Source organism: Panthera uncia, chromosome D1 (genome assembly GCF_023721935.1).
Source record: "Panthera uncia isolate 11264 chromosome D1, Puncia_PCG_1.0, whole genome shotgun sequence".
NCBI classification, from domain to species: domain Eukaryota; kingdom Metazoa; phylum Chordata; class Mammalia; order Carnivora; family Felidae; genus Panthera; species Panthera uncia.
Genome location: NC_064808.1, coordinates 44935011 through 44958786, shown reverse-complemented (window position 1 = coordinate 44958786; position 23776 = coordinate 44935011). Strand labels below are relative to the sequence as shown.

Genomic DNA, 23776 nt, shown 5'->3' with positions numbered 1-23776 from the left:
ACTCATAGGAGCTACCTGGAGAAGTCAAATTCCTAAGAGACAGAAAGCAGAAGATTGGGGGTTGGGGTTGGAAGAAAGGATGCCATAGGGAGTTACTGTTTAATGGGTACAGCATTTCAGTTCTGCAAGATGAAAGGATGTCTGGAGATTGGCTGCACAATGGTGTGAATGTACCTACTACTGAGCTATGTACATAAAAATCATTGGGCACGATAAATTTGATGTTGTATGTATTTTACCTTACCACAATTAAAAAAAATGGTCCATTAAGTGTACGGGTTTTGGGAGTTTGGGAATCAAGAAGACATGAGGGATGTGTTTTGTGTTTTTTTTTCTTTTAGTACAGGCTCTGCTTGTACAACTTCTCTGAGCCTCAGTTACTTCATCTGTAAAATGGGGCCAGTAGGTATCTGCCTTGTGTGGTTCCCACGCAGATTAGGTAAGGGGAAGTTGGTCAGATCCTAAGCACAGTGCCTGGCACACAGCCAGGACTCCACAAATGGCAGCTCTTCCCTTCATCATCATCTATTACTATTAGCGTCATTACGGTCATTAGTTATTACTGAGCACTCCATACATCACAGCACCGATGGGGTGGTCTGAACTGTTACCAGGATTTTCCCTGAAAATGAGCAACAGGTGGACTTGGAGGGGGGGGGGGGGTGGTAACTTTCTGGCCACTTTCAGCACCATACGGACTAAATGAGGGAATACGGTGGGATGTTGTGGCCCTTGGTATTATTTTTTTTCCCCCGATGTTACTTTTAAAATAACACAAAGTGGGTTCACGAGCTTTGGGAGTTACTCAGAACAATGCCAAGGGGCAAGGAAGGGCAGAGCCACATATCTTACAGCCAGGATGCAAAGGTCCTATGGTGAATGTCGCTCAGGCTGCTCTGGGGGAGGGTCCTTAGGTCCCAGTAGCAGCAGACAGCCAGACACCTACCTGGGGAGCTCTCCAGCCCCGGACATGCTCGGGCTGCTCAGAAACCACAGAAGTCGGCTTGTTCTGCAGCAGATGCCGTCAGCCTGATGAGATTTCAAGTTCGATCACTGTCATTTAGCTGGCCTGCCTAGTGGCACCAAGCAAAAGCAGACCATTCCATTTCTAAGTAAATGTTTCCAGATTCCAATCTCTGAGGCCGGGCATTTTGTAGGGCACAAGGGATTCAGACCTTGAACTTCACCAGGATTAAGCAAAACTTTGTCCCCACCAATGAACGTTTCCACTAACCAAACCATGTCTTCCTGGTTCTTTCCTCTGGGGATTGTGTGGAGCCTCAATACACTGTATACACAGTACAGGGCATGTCAAACTGTTTCAGATGGAGGATGTTACTAACTCAGCACGTATGTCTAACTCCTTGGCTGGGCTCTTGAAGCCTTTCCTGATCTAATTTCTGCCTCTCCCCAGCCTCATCTGCTGCTCCCCCCAAGCATGCATCCGCTCTGGCTTTCTAAACTATGCAGTGTTCCTCACACGTGGTCTTATTTCCGTAAGCCTCCCTGGCTTTGAACCAAGAATGTTTCTGCAAGGAATGCCCTTCCTCCCCACAACTGAGAATTCCTAGACATCATCCAAAATACAGCTCAACTGTCACCTCTTCCGGGAAGCCGGCTGAGAAATGTGAAGGGTCTAAGACTTTACCCTGCTTGCAAAGTGACAAGTGAACCTTCCACGGCTTCATGGATGGCAGCAGAAGACAGGAGACCCCTGGGTCAGAGACAAAGGACCTTACTGCTGACAACACAGAAGTAGTATGAGCTTCATGTCTGTGATGGGTCCCCTTGGCTTCAAGTCCCATGGGGCAACCAACGGGGGCCCAGGTGGGTGCTGTGCATTCAGTGGGTGTGCATCAGAGCTGAGGAATGTCCGGCTTAGAAAACCCAAATCTTTTATAACAGACTGCAGTCAAACCTGCCCTCTGCCCAAGAGGAAGAGCCATCTCTATCTTCCAAGGTTGCTTGCTGTACAAACATCCTTGAAAAGACAGTCTGGAGCAAAAGGGCAATTAGTGCCTCTGTTTATAAAATGAGCACAAATGCCACAGACTATGAAGGACTGTCTCCCAACAAAGTCCTCCCTGGCTACCTGATATGGCAGCTGCACAGTGCTCCCTCCCACCATCCCCTGTACGACCTCTGCCTTAGGAAGAAATATGAATTCATGTTATGACCTGTGTATTTTTTTTTGGTCTACTACCAGCCTGGGTGCTCTCTGAAGTCAGGGACTGTCTTTTCTGTTTATCTGTCAGACACAAAGAAGTGCTCAATAAATGTGCAAATAAATGAATAAGTTGAATAATTAATATTGGGAATTTTGACAGCTGTGGTTTTGGGGTAATCAGATAAGGACAACAAATGTCTGGCATTTACTGACTGCTTACTCTTACGTTGTACACAATGTGTGGCTTTTTTTTTTTTTTTAACCTGGATTATTTTTATCTTATCTGCAGGGCAACACTACATGGAAGGTACTTTCATTAATACCGCTGTACCTGTGGAGAAACTAAGGCTTAGAGCAGTTAAGGCATTTAATCAAAATCACACAGCTCATAAGCCATAAAGGCCCGCACTTTGAACTGGATCCGCCTGGACCCAAGCCCTTAGCCACCCCACTGAAATGCTTCTCCTACAGGAGGCAACCAAGCATTTGTCCGGAGTGTTTGTGGAGGTGGGGGGAGGAGGAAGGAGGCAATACTTGTCTTTTCGTGTTCACAGGGGTGAGGGCAGTCACCTGCATGTCACTGTCACCCCCTCCCCAGGGTGACTTGTACACTGAACGCTGGGATAGTTTCCACCAGAACTTCACACCTTCCTAATCTGCCCCACAGTGGGGCAGATGCTTTTTGGTCTCGGGAACAGTCTGGAATGCAAAACTGACCTTGCTCCCTGAAAGGGGGAGTAAGGATGAGATAAATCTGTGGAGCCTCTATTTGCTACAACTTCTAACACTCAGACAGCCATTGCCCTGAACCTACTGGTATCCAAAGAAATAGAAATTAAAAAAAAGGCTCTAGATGATCACCCATTGTAACACCCACTATAGATGAGGGTTGGTGGAATACAGTCTCAGAAACTGCTAAGAATAAAAGTAGTACAATCTTTCTGGAGGAAAATACGGCACTATCTCTCAAAATGTTACATATGCACACCCTTTGGCTTAGCAGTTTAATTTTTTAAATTTACACAATGAAAATACTTGCAAAATCATTTAAAAACATAGACAGATGTGGGGTTCCTGGGTGGCTCAGTTGGCTAAGCGTCAGACTTCGGCTCAGGTCATGATCTCACGGGTCATGAGTTCGAGCCCCGAGTCGGGCTCTGTGCTGACAGCTCAGAGCCTGGAGCCAGCTTTGGATTCTGTGTCTCCCTCTCTGTCTGCCCCTCCCCTGCTCATGCTCTCTCTCTGTCTCTCAAAAATAAAAAAAAATGTTAAAAAATTTTTTAAAAATATGTAGACAGATGATTATGGCAAAATTATAAATAATTCATATGCACCTCTTAAAAACATTTTTAAAATATAGAAATAAAGGAAAAGTCTCTGCAAATTTCAATTCCTCCAGAGATATCTACTATTAATGATTTAGCATATATTTTGCTCAGCTTTTTAGGCATACTTTTCTTTCTAAAAATAAGGTATTTTTATATGCTGTATGTGTAAAGTGTATTTTATATACTTTATATAGTATACACACTGTTCTGCAATTGCTTTTTTCACTTAACATTGAATTGAAGACATCCTTTCATATTAACTTCCATGAAACCTAAATGAAACTCATTTGTGTTAACTTCATAGTATTTTCATGTTGCATGTGGCATCATGTATATTTCATGAATTCCTTCTTGAAGGATACTTAGGTCGAGGAGAGTACAATTTAATACGGCCAGGTTATAGCTCAAAGAGAAATGCCTACTTCTTATTCAAATCCACTCACCCACATCAACTTTATTTGGGACTGTTTATCCATTTCTCAGAATGATCCAGAACTCTTCGATTTTTCCTAAATTTTTTTCCTGCTGTATTAAGGCATGAGGGCCTTAAACTTGGCCAGAAATCACAAAGTCAACTCAAACTATAAATCTAGAAATGCAAACATACCCAGATGTTTGGTTACAGGACTGGAGACCTGCACATTCACACAAGACTATGCTATCACCCTTACAACCCTAAGTCGGCTATTTTCTATAGAAACCAGTATACATCCTGCCAGCTTCCCGGAACTTGTCAGCGCCTGACTGTCACCTATTCTTGTCATTCACTGTGTCCCATCCTTCCTTCAGCGTGTATCCCCAATGCCCAAACCAGACACAAATGACTGGCAAGGACAAGATGGGGGCAGGGTGAGTCAACCTGAGCACAGAGCTTCTGGCAAAGCCCATGACTCAGAGGGTGAGGCAGGCCTCAGAAGAACTTAGCCCCAGGCTTTAAACATCAAAGCAAAGAAGCCAGTGGAGGCCTTTTACACATACCCTCAGCTGCCAAGCAAATTCCATTCTTTTTCCAACAGGTTGCTGGGAACCAGGGGAGAAGCCAATTAGAACCCAGTTTTAATTACTTTTCAATAATAACAAGCCTTACAAAGAGCTTTTATAAACCCTGCCTTCCTAGATTCTCACCCAACTTTGTCAACCAGAGATTATTAGCCCCATTTGATAAATGAAGAAACCGAATCACAGAGGTCAGAATTTGTAAGGGTCAAGGCAGGGTTTGAACCCAGGTTCAGACTACCTTGTTCAGACTTCAATCGGCCTGGACACAGACAGGGAAGGGCTGTATTTCCCGGGACTTGGCCACCCCTGCCTCCCTGCCCAACAGGACTCCCAACAGGAGGCAAGGACTTTGGGAGCTGACCGAGTTTCTCTAACAGACTCATGCCCTGCCCAATGCATTTCTGTTAAAATACACCTCCAGTGACTTGTTATCATGGTGCCCTCAGCAATTCCACTAAATTGATAAGGGCAACTCCAGCATCAAATATCAGGGGATGAGGAGCAAATGAAGCTGGTACCCCACCTGTGTCGACTCTGTGATGAATGAACGGTTGGAAGCAAAGGAGAACCTGAGGCCTAATGGAGAAGGGGGTCATCTAACCTCCTTTCTTCTCTCACATGCTTGGTGGGTCTGTCTCTCAGGGCTTTGAGGTGACCAGATGTTTACCATTCAAGGGGAAACAAACCAACATAAGTCTTCAAAAAGTCCAGCCATGGTTTACCATTCTACTTCCCCAGCCTTCGACACAAAAAACAAAGTACCCTCACAAAAGAGAAGACATTTGGTTTCACACTTGTGGAGAATTCCATTGTCACTGTCCATAGACCACCATCTCTAGTAAAAAAAGGCACTGTCTGCACTGATCATTCTCTGGGACAAGGGAGTCTTGGTCACTCAAACTGCTACCATCTGGATGTTTTGGGTAGTGAAATGTACCTGTGGTCTCCTAAGTCTTGAGTGGTATCTTGGAGTTGGCTGTACGTGATTGAATGTGTAGGTTCAAACTAGGTATAGTCAGCTGGAAAAACAAACTCACTCTTCTAGATCATATTCGAATGTGAAAACAGAAAAGACAGCAAATGCATGATGTGCTAGGCTTTGTAGTTGTGAGCTGTATTTTAATGAGAGGACATGTCCCTTCAAAATGGTGCCTTGGCTAATTGGGCGAGATGCTTCATGTTTGGGGACACTGTTCTATAAATAAAAGCTTCTCGTTTATGCATAATGGCTTGTCCGCTCTCTGGCTTCCGGCACGCCACTTTCTTCCTAACCCCTCCGCTCAAAAGTAGCCCAACATCAATCAGCCCACCCACTGGCCCGTGAAGGGAGCCGGGCTGAGGGCTTAGAACAAAAGCCTCACAGAAAGACGTCAGACCCCATCACCATCGCAGGGGCGCTCAGGTGAAATAACAAAACGCTTTCACAACTGAATGTAAAAACAGACCAAGACCTTGCACATACTGGGCTAAATTTTCTAGACAGCCATATAGTATTACTGTCTGTAACTTTCCATGGGCCTCCTTGGGTTACCATACATATTAATACACATTGCAGCATTTGAAGAAAGGAAAATACGGAGTGCACGGTGATTATTTTTAATTGAATTCATCTGGGCGTTTTAAATCCTGAAACTTCAGCCCCTGTTTACAGTATTTGAAGGTTTGAACAGCATAGCATTTTGTTCTTTTGAATGGCAGATCTCTCTTTTCCATTTCAGAGAAAGTTTCTTCAGCATGTAATGCATTTCAGGGCCAACTGTAAAAATCATTATATTATGAAACTACGGAACGGGACAGTGGTGACAATGTTCGTCCGTTTGCAAAAATCATTATATTACGAAACTACAGAATGGGACAGCAGTGACAATGTTCGCCCGTTTGTGTCCCTTTGAAGGAAATCTAGTCTTTATGGCTTCCTATTCACTAAAAGGAGTGCCTCGTCTCTGTAAAGATGATGCCCAAGCCCCAGCTCAGTTGTGTTGGGACAATGGTGACCCAGGAACCAAGGAGGAGTTGAATGGAAGAATTCTGTGGGCATTCGATACTAGATCTTGCTTCTCTGACTCTTGAGAAGCCACACCAACGAGAGAGGCTCTGTTGTAAGGTACACATGCCACCATTTCTGCCACATGATAGCCCTTCCACAGGTGACTTCAAAAGTCTCCAGTCTGTTCTCTAAAGACCACGGGACTCGCCAGACACCGGCCAGTCAAGTATCCGATGCCCCAAATCTCCCTTCTAGATAAGCAAAGTGGAATTTATTCCCACAGAGAAACTCAAGGAGTTTCTTGAGCAGAAATCAAGAACTGGGTTTCTATGATCTATCCCTTGCTGTCAACCTGCATTCACAAGACTGGTTTGGGATTATACGCTGCACAAGGGCGCTGTGGGTCCTCCATCACAGGATGGACACAGGAGACTGTGCGGGCAGGTGTGGGGATTCTGGGCCTCCCAGCTGGCCCCGGAGCATGGACACACATGGGCACACAAGGCCACGCACACCGGGGGCAGCTGGGAAGTGAGCTCACTGGTGGCAGCACACAAGTGTGGCCCAAGCACATCCTCAGCATCTTCAAGATCTTGTTTCTCCCCGACCCCCCGCCCCCCCCGCCACTCTCAGGGCCTCAGTTCCCTTCCCACAGGGCTCAAAACCTGACACATTCACCTCACTTGGAGGGCAAAAGAGGAGGCATGGGGTGGGCCTCTGGCAGGTGTTCATCATAAGGCCCTGGGAAGCTTCCCGGAAAAAGGATGTACCATTGTGCAATAACATGCTTTTTTTTTTTTTTCTTTTTTCTCACACTTGACAACAGAGACATTTTTGCTAGTTCACAGCCCTGAGCGTTCTGTTTCCCCCACCCTTTCTATTGCATGGTTTCTGCTGAGGCTTTCCTTCCCTCAAGGGGCCCCAAACAGAGACCTAAATGTATAACACTCTGAAGCTTTTCCCTCTTGGTACCATGACCACATCCTGTGGCTGTTTGTCTGTTTTTGTTTTCTTTTTTTGCTTCCCTCTCTCTCTTCCCACCTTTGAAGTGCAGCCTCTCTTCCTTCCAGACCGTCCGTCGACCCTATCTTCACTTCAAAGGCTTCTGTGACCAGGGTGACCCAACTCATAAGTGACAAACCCCTGCTTCCAGCCTCCACTGCTAGAGCTCTTTCCACTTCACTACAGAGCTTGCCCCCAGGTCCCTTGAATGGTGGGTCACCATTATCACACACAACCAACTGGACCCCCCAGCCTGAGGTAAATGTCTGAGCACCGTGCCAGAACCAAGCAAAAAGGACCCACCAACTACCAACCACATCAGCACCACCTCCCTAGCTATTGTGGGTACACTGCTACCCTTCCTATGAGAATACCAAAAGAAGTGAAGAAAAATCATTGATCCCCTGTGAAGGCCAGGGATGCGTTCCGCACGTTGGAGGGTAAGAACTTGTGGTTAAAGTCTGTGTCAGGAACCTGGGGACAGACAGGCTGGTTCTTGGGGTCCCCATAGAGGAAGCACATTTTTACCGCTGACCATGTCACATGGCAGTCACCTTGTCTACTCCTCACCAGGCATCTGCATCTGAAGCCAGCCACCTCTCTGAGAAGGTAAAGTACAGGTGAGCCACCTGGGGCCTGGGAGTCTGGAGACCACTGACTCCAACTAGGTCATCTCCCGACCGTGCCCAGGCTTTCCTCCTGTGAAATATGCCCCTTCCAACATTAGGACTATGTGGTTCTATAAAAACCATGCCGCCATTGGACAAAGCAGCAGGCCACTGTGTAGTAGGAACAATCACAAGTGGCCAGAGCATGAGGCCTGGAGAAGGAGGACAGCCCTTTTCCCTTAGACCACGGGCTTCCCTGTGAGGTCTTCTTGCTCTCAAACTGCCTGACCAGGGCTGGGCTTGTAAGAGGCCTGGCCACACCAGAGGTTCTGGGGATTCCAGGTTGGATGCATCAGATCTCATGGCCAGAGCCCCCAATCAATGTACTTGGTACCTCCTTATTCCCTTTCAAGGCTGAAGGGGAGCCATGCAAATACCAACTGAATCTCATTTCCCTGTTGTTCCTGATGCAGAGAGCACTGAGCCAGAGCCTATTACCAGACTGTATCGTTCCGGCCAGAAATGCAGGCATCTGGGCATCTTGGTAGAAAGGACGCAGAAGAGGCAAATGAGAGTCAGCTCCCTTCTGCCCACAGCCTGAAGTCTGGGTCACCCGTCACAAGCTAAACAAAGGTGTGCGCCTCCAGGGTGAGCCCAGGAGAGAGGACAACTCACGTGGCTCCTTTTGGCTTCTTCGTCTCCCACAGACGTGATGACCGTCTCTGAAAAGACCGTCTGTCCAGTCTGGTTGTTGGTGATCTACGGCAGAGCAAGTATAGTGAGCATGCAACAGAAGGAATTCTGGGCACATCCCACAAGCTGGTTTCTTTCTTCCATTTTCTGAAAGCTGGGGCATCTGCCAAAATAGAGAGAATGCCCACTCCCCCTCTCGTTCTGAACTCCACCAGAAGCCGTCAGACAGACGGCCTCCTCTCTGCACTGCAATAAGGAACATAACAGAGTCTACCTCATAGGGTTGCTATGCAGAGCGCTGGGGAGGTCTGTGCAAAGCCCTCAGCACAGAGCCGGTCATCGAGCACATACTCAGCACTGGCTGCTTTTATTGTTCTTGGGGCTCGTCACTTGAAACTCAACGTCAACTTTCTTTTCAACAGTGACAGGTCTGGGTGTCTAATCAAACATCTCTCATGAGAAGCAAACAGGCTTTACCCACAGCTACCCCCTTCCTGATTCTGGCGAAGTATTTTATCAAGAAAGTGCTTAAGTACAATGGGAGGCTCCCTTATCTGGGGTCTGGATCTGATTCTGTAACCAGCAGCAGGCGCCTCTAAGCTGAGCCCCCCAAATCCTGACAGGCACCGCGGGCCACTCCTGCCCCACCAAAGGCCCTGTCTATCGAACGCTCGTGCTGGTGGTAAAGAGCAGAAAGGATGTCCGCCCAGGAGACGGGAGATCTGTGTTCTTCGAGCCTCGGCTCAGCTACCAACAGCCATCTAGCATGCAACCGGGAACAAGCCACTTCTCTGATTCACAGTGTCCTCATTACTAGGTCATCTATAAAGCTCCTGCCAGCTCTAATATCACAAGGAGGCTGCATCCAGAACAAAGTGGAAACTCAGCCTAATCTGTCACAGTGGATCCAACTGCCGTCTGAAGAGATATATTTTAATCAACATATATACATACACACATATATATATAACATATAATCAACATATATACATATATGTAATATAACATATAATCAACACACATATATATACACACATATAAAATTGAGAGCGAGTGTGAGTGGAGGTGGGAGGGGCAGAGGGAGAGAGAGAGAAAATCTTAAGCAGGCTCCACACTCAGCACAGAGCTCGATGAGAGGGTTGATCCCATGACCCTGAGATCATGATCTGAGCCGAAATCAACAGTCAGACGCTCAACTGACTGAGCCACCCAGGCGCCCCTTTAACATTTTTATCTTGATAAATCTCCACTACAGCAAATAGGCAGTGTCTTCTTCCTCTATGCCAGATTTTTGCCAGATTAACTGATGGTATATTTTTAAAAATTCTATGGTTCTATACATGCAGGACTTCTTAAAGTCTTTAGTATATACTAGTGTGCATTTTTCTATCTCTAGGAGGAGAAGTAAGGAAAATGTTTTCAAAATATGTTTCACCACCCCCCAGTCCCTCTTTCGTGAAGCATTGCATAGGACAGGTGCTCCATGGAACCTACTGGAGAACTAGTACGCTGTGCTGATAACATAAATTTACTGGGGAAAAAAAAAGGAATATAAGACCTTGCTGTTGCAAGCACTTTGTAGTTTACAATGATCTCTCATGTACTTTAAACTATTTGCCCCTCATGCTACTGTCACGTATATTCTTGACATACTTATTTCATAAGTATGGTTAGTGAGGGACATAAAATTTAAATAATTTTTCAAAATCATACTAGTTACTGGAAGGACTCACACTTGGGTATTCCAACATCTACAAGAAGCATCCTTAAGTAGCCAAACCTGTTATTGTCAAAAAGAATGACTTAACATTGGTTTTGACAAAGATAAAATAATGACTTTTGGAAACATTCTGCAGTCCTCAGATGAGCAATGCTAAAGGATTTTTTTTTCAGTGAGTGACTCATTCATTTATCTTGGGGTGACGGGGTACACTCTGAAGCTGGGCCCATCAGTAGGCAGCGGGAGAAGAGCCACATAAAGTCTACTTTACGGTCAAGGCAATGGCCCATAAAAATTGACCCCTTTATGCTCTATGACACACAAACGCTATTGTTTCAACCAAGTCATTACCTGGGCCCTTGAACAAAAGTGAGACTCTCTCGTGAGAACCATCAGGCCCTGTGTATATGAGTTTAGATGAGATTAGAGGTCAAGCTCCTTGATGCTAACGATAGGACATCAACTCAACAGCCTCTACAATGACCCTGGATGTCTGCACGCCAGACTCTCTTCAAGAGAAACCAGGCTCACAAGGTTTGCCCTCACAGTCCTGCCTAAGTCACGATGGCGACCTCTCACGCCAAGGCAGGTTAATGCTACGTGCCTTTAGATTTCTGGTGTTTTCTTCCTCAAGTCAGGTAATGAATGAACCTGCTTGCTCTTCATGCCAGACATTAAACCAAGAACACTTAGACATGGGGCAGGCTGGGAAAAACTCTGCTATGGGAGTTTGAATGGATAACCAGCAAATGAAAAGATGTTCAATCTCATGGCAATAGGGGCTTTCCATTCTGAAGATGGAGTGTATCACATTCTGAGTTCCTCCTAAGGAAACAGTGAAGATCTATTCACCAAACATGAACTCTATTTCAACTCTCTACTAAAACATACATTAAAACCTATGAGATAAATTCCTCAAATTCAATACTAGAGACGTACCTCTCTAGACACTTGTTTGCACCCTTTTTTTTTTTCAAATGATAAAAACCCCAGACCATTCCTTTGCAATTGGACTGGCAGGCAGCCTAGAGTTGAATTTATTACTTGAATGCAAAAGCAATTTAGGTTTTTGATATGTACACCACTCTCCCACTTAAACAGCTCCCTTACTCCCTCTGGTTTTTAATCTGTGTTTTACCAACCTTATTCGTATTTTTGGCTTATGGATCAAATTTGTAAACAAGACCTTAGTTCTCTGATGGGACGGGGTGCTACAGAAAGAAGAATGTCCTGGCCCTGGCCACCCTTACCTTGTGAATTTCTCGGTGCACGTGGATGGTATTATTTCCAATCTTGGTTTCTGTGTTGGTCTCATTGTGATAACTGGAAGGTAATTTTGCCACGTTCACTTCTGACGATGTTTTAGCAGCAGCTTCTTCTGCTTCCATCTATTAAATCAATGAACTTAATGAGCAAAATTGTTTTCTCTTGATACAAATCATTCCACTAGAAAAAAAGAAAACCACTTCTCTTTTCCTCTTCTGCAATTACAAATAATGGCAGCAATAGATACCATTAATTGAATACCCACTACAATAAGACACTGCACTAAATGTTTTACATATGTTATAGCCTTAAATCCCACCTCCCTAGGAGATGGGTGTGAATGTACCCATTTTACAAACGGGGAGAGTAAGGCTCAGGGAGACTGGATAACTCTCCAAGACTATCAGTGAAGGACATCACTTATCATCAGGGAAATGCAAACCCAAACCACAATGAGATACCACCTCATAGCTGTCAGAATGGCTAAAACCAAGAACACAAGAAACAACAAGTTGTTGGTGAGGAGGTAGAGAAAAAAAAAGCCTTCATGCAGTGCTGGTGGGAATGCAAACTGGTACAGTCATGATGGAAAACAGAATGAAGGTTCCCCCAAAAACTGAAAATGGAATTACTGTATGATCCAGTAATTCCACTAGTTACCCGAAGAACACAAAAACACTGATTCGAAAAACTATATGCACCCCTATGTTTACTACAGCATTATTTACAATAGCCAAACTAAGGAAGCAGCCCGAGTGTCCATCGATAGATGAGTGGATAAAGAAGATGTGGTAAGTGAAGTAAGTCATTCAGAGAAAGACAAATACCAGAAGATATCACTCAAATGTGGAATTTAAGAAACAAAACAAAAAAACAAAGACAAAAAAGAGACAAACAAGTGACTCTTAACTATAGAGAACAAACTGGTAGTTACCAGAGGGGAGACGGGTGAGGGGGTGGGTGAAACAGTGAACGAAGTGAATTAAGAGTATACTTGGGGCGCCTGGGTGGCTCAGTCGGTTGAGCATCCGACTTCAGCTCAGGTCATGACCTCGTAGTTTGTGAGTTCGAGCCCCGCGTTGGGCTCTGTGCTGACAGCTCGGAGCCTGGAGCCTGCTTCGGATTCTGTATCTCCTCCTCTCTCTGCCCCTCCCTGCTCATGCTCTGTCTCTCTGTCTCTCAATAATAAATAAACGTTAAAAAAAATTTTTTTTTAAATGTATACTTATCCCAATGAACACTGAGTGATGTGTAGAATTGTTGAATCACTATATTGTACACCTGAAACCAATATTATACTGTATGTTTACAGAAATTAAAAATAAAAAAAATTTGGGGCGCCTGGGTGGCTCAGTAGGTTGAGCATCCGACTTCGGCTCAGTCATGATCTCACAGTTCGTGGGTTTGAGCCCCACGTCAGGCTCTGTGCTGACAGCTCGGAGCCTGGAGCCTGCTTCGGATTCTGTGTCCCCTTCTCTCTCTGCCCCTCCCCCCACTTGTGCTCTGTCTCTCTCTGTCTCTCAAAAACAAATGTCAAAAAAATTTAATAAAAAAAAATAAAAAAATTCACTGTAGGATATCCACAAGACACATAAAAAGAAAAAAAACAAGACTGTCAGGAAAAAGCAGACGTGGGATCTGAGCATGCTTCCATTGAACAGTCTTGGCCCTTGTACACCCGCTGTTGGTGCCCCGTCCATCTCCCCGTGATCTGCATCCAACTCCCTTACGTGCCAACAACCAGCTTTGTCTCTCTCTGGCAGCTCAGCGTGCTCAGCCTGCACAGACCTCAAGCGCTGGGGAGTTAATACCCCAGGAACCATCCTCAATCAGTGAGCCAAAGGCTATGCCGGTAAGTACCCCACCCCCCTCTCCCCGCAAAGAGGCAGAGTCTCTCTGACGCCCAGTGGGACTGAACCCCAGGGGTGCCTCAGTGCCTAGCAGTAACCTGCTCATTAGCACAGTCTCTATTCCTTCTCTTCTCCTCCATCTTACTTTCCCACTTCCTTCTAGTATTTCTGGGATCACTTCCCAAATAAATTATTTGTCCCCAAACCTCTGCTGCAGGGTCTGGTGGTGAGGGGTGGGAAGAGCCAAACATCCCCAAGACAGCCCCTTACCTGATATAGGTAGGGCGACAGCTATGTCTCCTTCCCCACCCCACCTCTTGGGTACAACAGGGACCTTTGTAGAGAGAGGGTCAGCTGACTAGTTCCCAGGGTCTCCCCTCTTTCTGGCTCTTCTTGAACATGTGTTCTTCTCTGGTGTCAGATTTCTTTTTTTTTTTTTTTTTTTAATGTTTATTTATTTTTGAGAGAGACAGACAAAGAGCGAGTGGGGAGGGGCAGACACACAGACACACACACACACACACACACACAGAATCCGAAGCAGGCTCCAGGCTCTGAGCTGTCAGCACAGAGCCCGACGTGGGGCTCAAACCCATGAACCATGAGATCATGACCTGAGCCGAAGTCGGAGGCGCCCCTGGTGTCAGATTTCTGAGGCTGCTGGTCTCAAATCCTCCAGTCTTATGAGCCTCCGTGACACTTATACCAGAGATGTCATTCAACCTGAAGCTGTACCCAATTTCCCCTTGTGCGTTTACCACCGTGCCCCACCTCGAGGGAGTAGTTGACAATGTGACCAGTTCATAGCTGACTGGACTCAAAGAAAGGCCAGTTGAGCCAATCTGATACTCTCTCTAGGATTTAAACGAGAGACACAAAGAGAAGTTCTAGTTGGTGGCTGGCAGTTTTCCAACACTGCTATCTTTGACTCTGGGCTATTTTTACTTCTTAAAACTAATCCTCAAAAAGATTCTTCTATTTAAAAAAAAAATCACTGTCTTCTATTCTCTCATGTACCAATTAAGGCACCTCTTTTCCTGTGTCTCTCAACCACATTTGATGAGCTGGGATGGATACGGGAAAAGAATTGCCATGTCGCGACGAAGCACAAAAACACTGAACTAGAAGCGAGTCTGGTAGACACAAATGAAGACTTGGTCAGCAACTGCTGTGTTTGACCCTGAGAGGATTGCCAAGGTGTCCGAAACTTGATCACTGGGTTCATCATCATCGTGGTCGTTGTCACAATAGACGGCCTCCACGTTTGGGCATCAGCTATGTCTGAGCCAATGCGCCACGCCTTCCCTGCCTCCCTGAGCATTCACAGCAACGCTAGGAGGAAGGTGTTGTTGCCCTCATTCTGCAGATGAAGAACACGAGTGAAGAGAAGTGAAGGGATCTTCCTAAGTCATCACATCACATTGTTAGTAAGCGGCAAAGCTCAGACAGAACTCAGGGCAATCTGACTCCGAATATTGTGACTTGTCCAGTGTGATTCTGCCCTGAGTAGCTTATGCATTTACTGGGGAGATAGCAGAGCCCCACATAAACCACTTTGGGGATGATTATGACAGTTTCTAGAAGCAAGCCAGGGGTTTAAAGAAATGAAAAGAAAGACCTCCAGGAGGAGGAGGAGGGGTGACTGAGCTGGTCTCCAAGAATGGGTTGGATGTGAATGGAAAGGGGCACGAGGAGGCAAGGCTGTGGCAGCCTGGACAAGAATGGTGTGTGTTGTTGGCTGGGGCACAGGGTCCACGTTGGGTACAGGATAAAACGGTGGATGATGAAGTAGAGAGGGACTCATGGGCAGATCCAGCTGTCAGCACAGAGCTCAACGTGGGGCGCGAACCTACAAACCATGAGATCATGACCTGAGCCGAGGTCGGACGCTTAAGCAACTGAGTCACCCAGGCGCCCCTTAAATTTTTTTTAAGTGACAGATCCTGGAATGTTTAGTGACAGAAAAGATATACCTGGAAAGAGCAGGAGACTGAAGATGCTAGACAGGCTATATCCAGAAGCAGAAGGGAATATTTTCATGTTTTTAAAATTCCCGTTGGAACCTGAATCCTCCAGTTTGGCTTTCGAATAATCGACAAGTTACCAAATCTAAAGTTTGCTCCGGGCTGAGCAGAGATTCTTTTTATAAAACCTTCTCCCTCTCAACCAGTGGTTATTTCAATAGAATGAGCTAATAGTTCTCTAATGGCACCATGAACTAAAAGTACAGTTTACAATGGAAATTTCAACCACAACTATTACTGCCACTAGCAAGAGAAACTCAAGCCTACAGCAATAGGAGTTGCTTCATAAAGGAGGAATGTGCATGTTATAAAAAATGGCATTTAGAGCTGGTTGATTCTGTGTGTCCGTTAAAGGGGTATAGCAGGAAAAGCTGGGGAGATAAATCGAGGCTTGGTATTGGGGCTCTTCCTCGGAATACCCGAAGTGATTAAGAACATTCTAGAATGTGTCAGTTACAATGAACAGAAGGAAGGGAGGGGAAGAAAGTGGTTTTATCCTCAAAACACACTCATCAGTAACATATAGAATATTAAAACATCAAAGTAGGAACAGCCTATATTGAACCATTTGGACGTATGCTTCCCCCAATAATGATCCTACAAGTACAGTTAACTTCATCTTTCCCTTAACAGTAATCAGCAGCTTGGGGTGCCTGGGTGGCTCAGTTGGTTAAGCATCCGACTTCGACTCAGGTCATGATCTCGCAGTTCACGAGTTTGAGCCCTGCGCCGGGCTCTGTGCTGACAGCTCAGAGCCTGAAGCCTGCTTCACATTCTGTGTCTCCCTCTATCTCTGCCCCTCCCCCATTCATGCTCTGTCTCTCTCTCTCTCTCTCAAAAATAAACATTAAAAAAAAAAAAGTAATCGGCAGCTCGAGTCAGCTGGGATATTTAAAATATCAGGAAATTACTTGAAAGCAGATTCGTTATGCAACTATGTAAACAACTAATCCATCTGTCCTGGTCCTTTCCTCAGGGAAGTAAATAGCAACTATCCTGTATTTATGAGATGTGAGGGGCTTTCCGGCAGTCACTTTTATTTTTTTTTAATGTTTACTTATTTTGAGAGAGAGACAGAGACAGAGTCAATGAGTGGGAAAAAGGCAGGGAGAGAGAGAGAGAGAGAGAGAGAGAGAGAGAGAGAGAGAATCCCAAGCAGTCTCCATGCTCGGTGCAGAGCCTAACTCGGAGGCTCCATCTCACTACTGGAAGATCATGACCTGAGCCCATGTCAAGAGTCGGCCGCTTAACCGACTGAACTACCCTGCCACCCCTCCAGCAGTCTCTTTTAAAAAAATTAATACTAATAGCCACAATCTATTGAGACTCTATTAAGTATCAGACACTGGTGGTTCTTTGTCATCATCCACGCTGGTACTATTAATATGATGACAACGACAGCCATTTCTTCTTGGGAACCAACAATCTCCCATAACCCTGACCGCAAACTCAGGGGGTGACTTCTATTACACAGTTTTACTTAATCCCATTTTAGACAGCAGACAACTTGCTTTACTTGCATCCTCTCGTTTACATCCCCCCTTAGCCTAATGGAGGTGGGGGGACATCTCCTAAATCCCACCACTAGTAAGTGGCAGAGCTAGGACCAGACGGAGAAAGGTTGATTCCCACGGCCTGTTCTCCTGCCATGCAGGTGTTCAGCCTCTCTCAACCTGTCCTCACTGCCATTGAGGACACTCTCTGGGGAGTGACCACTGAGCAGGACAGAGGTAGCAGCCAGCAGATCTCCTGGTGGCAAACTTCCACCAGACCACCTTCACAACCCAAGCAGAGGTGCATCTGGAGGGAGGAAGCTGGGGCCCTGGCAGAGCCAATGAGGACAACTCCCATGGAGTAGACAGGCCACTAAGGGCTGCTGGTCCCAAACTGCTCTGATCAATGAGCAGGACTAAAGAGGCCCCTGCTTCTCTCTCATCTCCCTCAGCAAGCGCCACCATCAGAAGACCATGCTGCACAAACAAGTTCACACGGAATAAAAACATGGAGTTGACCTCATCAGTCTCAGTGGGAATCCGTGTGCAACAGGGAAAATCCTGGAACCCAGAGAAGGAAAGCAGATGACCCACCCTGGCACCAGAAGGATCACGAGCTCCATTAATATGAAGGGGCAGAGTAAGAGACGTTAGGGCCCATCTGATTCCCCTCTCCTTTTAATTGTTCCATGTCATGATTCTATTGCCTTCACAGGAAATAGAACGTCTGTCCATGGGTTTTGGAACCTGGCCTGTCCAGCGGATGTTCAGTACAGCTTCCCACACAGCTGCCTCCCAATCCAATGTCCCCTTCACTGCATACTCCATCAGGCTGACTGCTGTGGGAAGGAAGGGGAAATATCCCCAAACTACGCAGATTGTGGGGAGAAAGCAACCTGACCCGTTAGACCAGAGCTAGCATTTAAGGCTCTGTCCAGACGGAATGTAGAGAAATGGGTGGGAAGATGCCTGACACCCCCCGCTCCCGCCCCCAGCCTGGAAATCTGGTCTCTTGCTGACTCCTTCACTGGGATGGCTGGCTTCTCTCCAAACACAGGCTACATACAGCCAGATCCAGGCCGGACAGTGACCATGCCCACCGACCCCAGGCACCAGGGACAGCTCCTAACACCTGGGCTGGGAGGGCTGGGCCAGCTGCACCTCTTGCCAGCTGCACCTCTTGCCCTGACGACAAATGGGTGTTCATCATAGAGGATGCCATCCATAGTGTCTGGACCTGGGAGGTGATGGAAAGAAGAAGCCAGGCAAAGTTTTGCTAAGGTATTTGGTACCTGATAATAACAGTTGCTGTATATTGCCCACCTATTATATGCCAGGTGCCCACACATACCATGGCATTTAGTTCTAACAGGAAACCGAGGTACAGGATGTTAAGGGACTTGCCCAATGTCGCCCTGCTAGTCAGTGGCAGAGGAGAACCTTGAGCCCAAGACTGACTCCAAAGCACTACTGAGGTGGAGGTGGGTTGCCTTCCACATTGCCCTCCCCACGCCCACCCCCACATCTCAAAACGTACACTGCTGGGATTCAGGATTCTGATTTTCCTTCGTTGCCTCACACGGCATTTGGGGAAGCCCAGACAGACCAGCAGCAAAGCTTTCGGGGCTTTTTGTCCTCACGTGGCATCCTAACTATGTCTTGAGAAGATGGCACAAGTTCAGAGCCCCACGTACAAGCTAGAACTTGAGATCCTTGGAGCTTCCTCTGCCTCTCTGCAAAACCACAGCGCTGGAATACCAGGGGCCATGCAAACATCCGCTTACGACAGGGGGGAGGGGACAACTGCACACTTGAAGACAATTGCAGGGTAGTGGCCAGCGGCCTGTAAGCAGGTGGTGACCCCGGCTGCCCCTGGGTGAGCCCAGCCGGAGGCTCTCGGTGAACAGGCCCAGATCCAGATCTTTTGGCAGGAAAGTCAGAATGAGATGGGAGTTGAGATCACCCTGCGCTGCCGCCGAATCACTCCGAATCTGCTGCCCGCTCTTTCCAGCCCCTTCGCGGAACGGAGGAACCCGGCCAGCGCTCCGAGCACTGCTTCCCCCAGCCAGGGGCTATCCCGAGCCGCCCGCCCGCCAGACGCACCCACCTCTTCCACGGCGCTGCGCAGTTTGTGCTGCGTGTCCTCCATCAGCTCCTCAACCTCGCGGAACATCTCGTTGAGTGTGGCCTCCTCCTGCGGGTAGCTGAGAGCCGGGCCGGGCTCGACGGGAGCCGCGGTCGCCGTGGGAGCCGGCGCGGGGGCCGTGGGGACCGCCGCCGCCAGCAGCAGGCACAGCAGGGTGCCCCCGAGCCGCCGCATCTCCGCTCTGCGCCCGCCGCCGCCGCCGCCGCCGCCTGCGTCCCGGAACGCGGTCAGAGGCGCGCCGACCACCCCCACGCCGGCCCCGGCGCCCCGCCCCACCCTGCACCCCGGCCCGCCCCCGGCGCCTCTCTACCCCCCAGAGTGCCCTCGGGGCGCGGCGCCCCCCGCCCCCACCGCTCCATCCCTTCCGCCCCCCCACCCCCTCCTCCAGCACAGGCTGAGCTCTTCCCCGGCCCCCAGGGATGCCCCCCTCCCCGGAGCAGCGACAGAGCCTAGTCCCCAACGCCCGTGGCGCTCCCCCCACACCCCCAATCACGCCCCCGCCGCCCCCGGTTCGAGAACTGCCCCTTCACGACCAGGTCCCAGCGCAGCTCGAGCGCCAAGACCCCACTCCCAGCCCAGCCCTGGGCAGCCCACTCTGGGGCGATCCGAGCGCCCGTCACCACCCTCCCCGCGGGATCGGAACCCGGTCGAGGGCCCAGCCCCTCACCGGTCCAGACGAGACCGAACAGAGCCGCCCCTTCCCCGCCGCAGTCTCTCACGCACCCAACTGGACAGAGCCGCGCTCGGGATGGACCTGCCAGGCCTCGCCGGGACGCCGCCGCGGGCTGCGGGAACTGGAGCGGCGCGGGGGCGGGGAGCGCGCAGGGATGCGGCAGCGCTGGTACCCGGCTAGCCCGCAGCGCGCCCCGCCCTCCAGGCCCCCGCCCCGCGGGAGGGGCCGCCGCCCAGTCCCACGCCATTGGCCGGCCGGGCGACCGCCACCCCGCGCCGCAGGCCTGCCTCCTCGGCCGCGCGAGCCGCCCCTTCCCTGCATCCATTCCTGTCCATTGTCATCCCTGGTCTGGATTCTCGATACAGCTTACGGTAGGCGCGGGGAGGCTGTTCTCCCCGCGTCCCCCTTGCCCTTTCCAAGCCATCCTGTACCCAGCATGCAGGGTAAAGCCCCAGCCCCCCAGCCTGGGGGCCGAGGACCCTCACAGGCTGGCCTTGACACGCCTGCCGTGCTTGACGCCTCACTGCAGCCAAAAAAAACCCCACTTGTAGCTCCCGGAGTAGGTCGTGAGAATGTGAGCAAGCTCCTCTAGGGCGACACAGCAGAGTGGTTGAGGCCAGACAGCGGCGGCCAGACTTCCTGGTGTGAATCCCAGCTCTGCTCCTTGGGACTTGACCAGTCTGGCCAAGTCACCAGATTTGTCTGCTCTCCGGTTAGTCCAAACGGAAAAAGGAGGTTAGAGTGGCAAGTGGACCTACTAGTTAACAAGCATAACGCATGCAGAAAAGTACGGGGCATGTGGTAAGTGGGATATGTTGGCGAATCATCGTGGGAGCAGAACTTTGTTTTATTCACAGCAGTCTCCCCAGCATCTAGCTAACTTCTCCCCATCTTTAAAGAACCAGAAGTCTCTCCAGTGCTCTCCAGGCTCCTCCCCATTTCTCTTCTAGCTCCCCAGCACCATGTGCTGTCCCATTGCCCCAGCCTTGCCATGGTCTGTCTGGTCACTGGCCCATTCCCCTCCCCCCCCTTCGCAGTGACCAGGAGCCCTTGGGAAGCAGAGAATGACTTGCTCACCTTTGTGTCACTAGGGCCACAGCCATAATACACACTTGGCCCCTGAGAAATGGATGGGCTCATTAGTATAACAGCTATTAGTATTTTGATAAAGCGATACCATTACTGAGTGCTGTGTGCCAGGAACACAAATTAACTGATTTAATTCTGAGGTTGGTACTACTGCTTCTATTCCCATTTTACTAATAAGGAAACTTTTGGGGAGCCCGGGTGGCTCAGTCAGTTGAGCATCCGACTCTTGGTTTCAGCTCAGGTCATGATCTCACAGTTCATGAGTTCGAGCCCCACACTGGGCTCTGTGCTGACACTGTGGAGCCTGCTTGGGATTCTCTCTCCCTCCCTCTCTCTGCCCCTCCCCTGCTCGTGATGTGTCTGTGTCTCTCAAAATAAATAAAATAAAAATTTTTAAAAAAATAAGGAAACTTTTCTAAGGCCAGGTAGCTAGTAAGTGGTCGAACCCAGGAATCTGGCTTCAGAGTCTTCACCCCCTCGCTGCCAAACTCCTCTGCTATAAACTGCCCAGGTGGTGTTAGAGCTGACTTGGGAGTATAAAATGAAATATTCTGTAGGTGACTACTTGGAAAACGTGTGTTTGAACACGAAGAAATTCAGGACATGCCACCCCAAATATGTCACTTTGGCATACTGATTTTTTAAATGTTTATTTATTTTGAGAAAGAGTGAGAGAGACAGAGCATGAACGGGGAAGGGGCAGAGAGAGAGGGAGACACAGAATTTGAAGCCAGCTCTAGGCTCCGAGCTGTCAGCACAGAGCCCGACTCGGGGCTCAAACTCACAGACTGTGAGATCATGACCTGAGCCGAGAGGTGCCCCTGGCATACTGATTATTTTGAGCTGAAGGCTTGAGAAATAGCAGATGCAGGAAAGGCTCTCAGACGTCCCCTTTCCTACCTAGAAACACCATGAAATTCCCTATGAGAGAGGTGCCTTCCCTGTACCAGCAAGAGAAGAATGTCCTTATCACTAAGTAGGTACTGGGAACCAATGTCAAAATGGATCTGTACAAACAAATTTACCAAAATGACCCTTACTTTCCACCAGCTTTCCCCCCCACCCCAGATCTAGTTGCTACCCCACAATTTACCATCTCAAGCCCAGAGCCCTTTGCCCTGTCATTTCTTCACAAAGTTATTGTTTCTTTGTCTAAAACATCTATAAGCTTTCTGCTCTGGTCACTTCCCTGGGTCCTTATTTTCTTGTGAAGGCTCCCAGGTTCACATGGAATTTTAGTACAATTTGTCCACCTTTCTCCTCTTAGTCTGCCTTATGTCAGTTTAGTTCTTAGGCCCAGCTGGAGACCCTACAAAGGTAGAAGAGAAATTGTTCCTCCCCTACAGGGCCCACGGCCTCTTTGTAGTATTCATTCACTTGGGTCCACAAGCAGAGTGTCGAGTGGGGAGAAAGCATATCCGAGGCCTTCATGGCACCAGGCATTGTACACGCCCCAAGTCCATAGTGAGGGCAGGAGACTCAGAGAAGTTACGCCATTCCCTCAAAGCCAGACAGCAAGCGAGGGGTGGTCTGGAAGGAGACTCGGATGTGCTCTTCCGCCTTATTTTTCGTGACTGCGTTTCTCTGTAGAACTTTCCACATCACCATTTGTTGCAAAGATGAGGCTTCTAGCTATGTTCTCTTCAGGTACTGAACCTCTGGGCTGGGCCCTGCTGAACATCCAGGGAAAGCCCCTTCCCCCAGCATCCACTGCTCTATCCTCTAGATATGTGGCACCTTACCTATTCATTAGCTTTCTGGGGGTGGCTGAGCCCATGCTGAGCCCTTGGCTGGAGCCAAGTCTTCAGACGCACTACCTTGCCACTTGAGGTGCACTCGCTAGGAAGAAACTAAAGCAGGACTGCAGGCTGCGGCCAGGGGGCGCACTGGGGCCAAGCTGCTAGCTGCCATGGTGCAGATTTACAGAGCAAACCGTGCGGTTTCAGTCCTCCATGGTGCTGGCTGTGAAGATTGGGAATTTCCCCAAATAAGACTCGTCTTCTGCCTTACACGTTTTGCCATGAGGTCTGGAGATCTTGACTTTCAGACTGAACTTTAAAACAAAAACATGTTGAGCGACCCCGAGTGTTAAGCAAAGGGGCATGTACTTTTTCACATGGGGTCTACATTTTGCATTCCTACATGGGTGGGGAGATGTATTGATAGTTCCATTATTAAGTGAAACTACAAAAAAAAAAAAAAAGGGAGGAAATAAGAAAGGAAAGGTAAGAAAATCTATGGACCTCGAATATAAGCATCCTCCCTGCCGAGCTTTTGCCAATCCGATCAGCAACCTGAGGCATTCTCAGGCAAGGAGGACAGGCACTGTCAGCCGGGAGATGGCCCCAACTGGATCCATACACAGTCTGGGCTCCAAGAAGTTTGGGGGCAGGGGAAGGGGAAGGCCTGTGGGTTTGGGACCTGAGTTGAGAAAGGGTCACATTCTAAATGGTCACTGGGAGGTAAGGGGTCCAGGGGCACACAGAGCAGGCAGAGCTATCCAGATCAATCATCTTCAGGGTAAGGAACCTTCTAAAATGCCACAATTTCCATTATATCACTGGTCTAAGTTCTGTAACAATTAGTGACACGTGTTTTTTCTCTTTTAAGGTATTAGAAGAACTCTATAATTATTATTTAAAAATTCTAAGTGCTCATGGGCGCCTGCATGGCTCAGTTGGTCAAGCATCTGATTCTTGATTTCGGCTCAGGTCATGATCTCATGGTTCGT

The 23776-nt window shown here is 48.3% G+C and overlaps 2 protein-coding genes across 2 annotated transcripts in view; one reads left to right on the top strand and one right to left on the bottom strand.

Annotated features, from left to right (window-relative positions):
- The window catches only part of DKK3 (dickkopf WNT signaling pathway inhibitor 3), a 45233-nt gene extending 25727 nt beyond the window's left edge, over positions 1–19506 (bottom strand). The window contains exons 1-3 of the mRNA XM_049649889.1: positions 19245–19506; positions 11755–11892; positions 8767–8850 (exon numbers count right to left, since the gene is read on the bottom strand). Of these exons, the coding sequence (XP_049505846.1) occupies positions 8767–8850; positions 11755–11892; positions 19245–19457 (435 nt within the window). The 5' untranslated portion in view covers positions 19458–19506. The remainder of the gene's footprint in view (positions 1–8766; positions 8851–11754; positions 11893–19244) is intronic.
- A 196-nt stretch (positions 19507–19702) lies between these two features.
- Positions 19703–20548, top strand: LOC125929108 (uncharacterized). The gene has a single exon (XM_049640040.1). It carries the CDS (start codon positions 19703–19705, stop codon positions 20546–20548), a length of 846 nt encoding a protein of 281 aa, XP_049495997.1.
- Positions 20549–23776: the final 3228 nt, after the last annotated feature.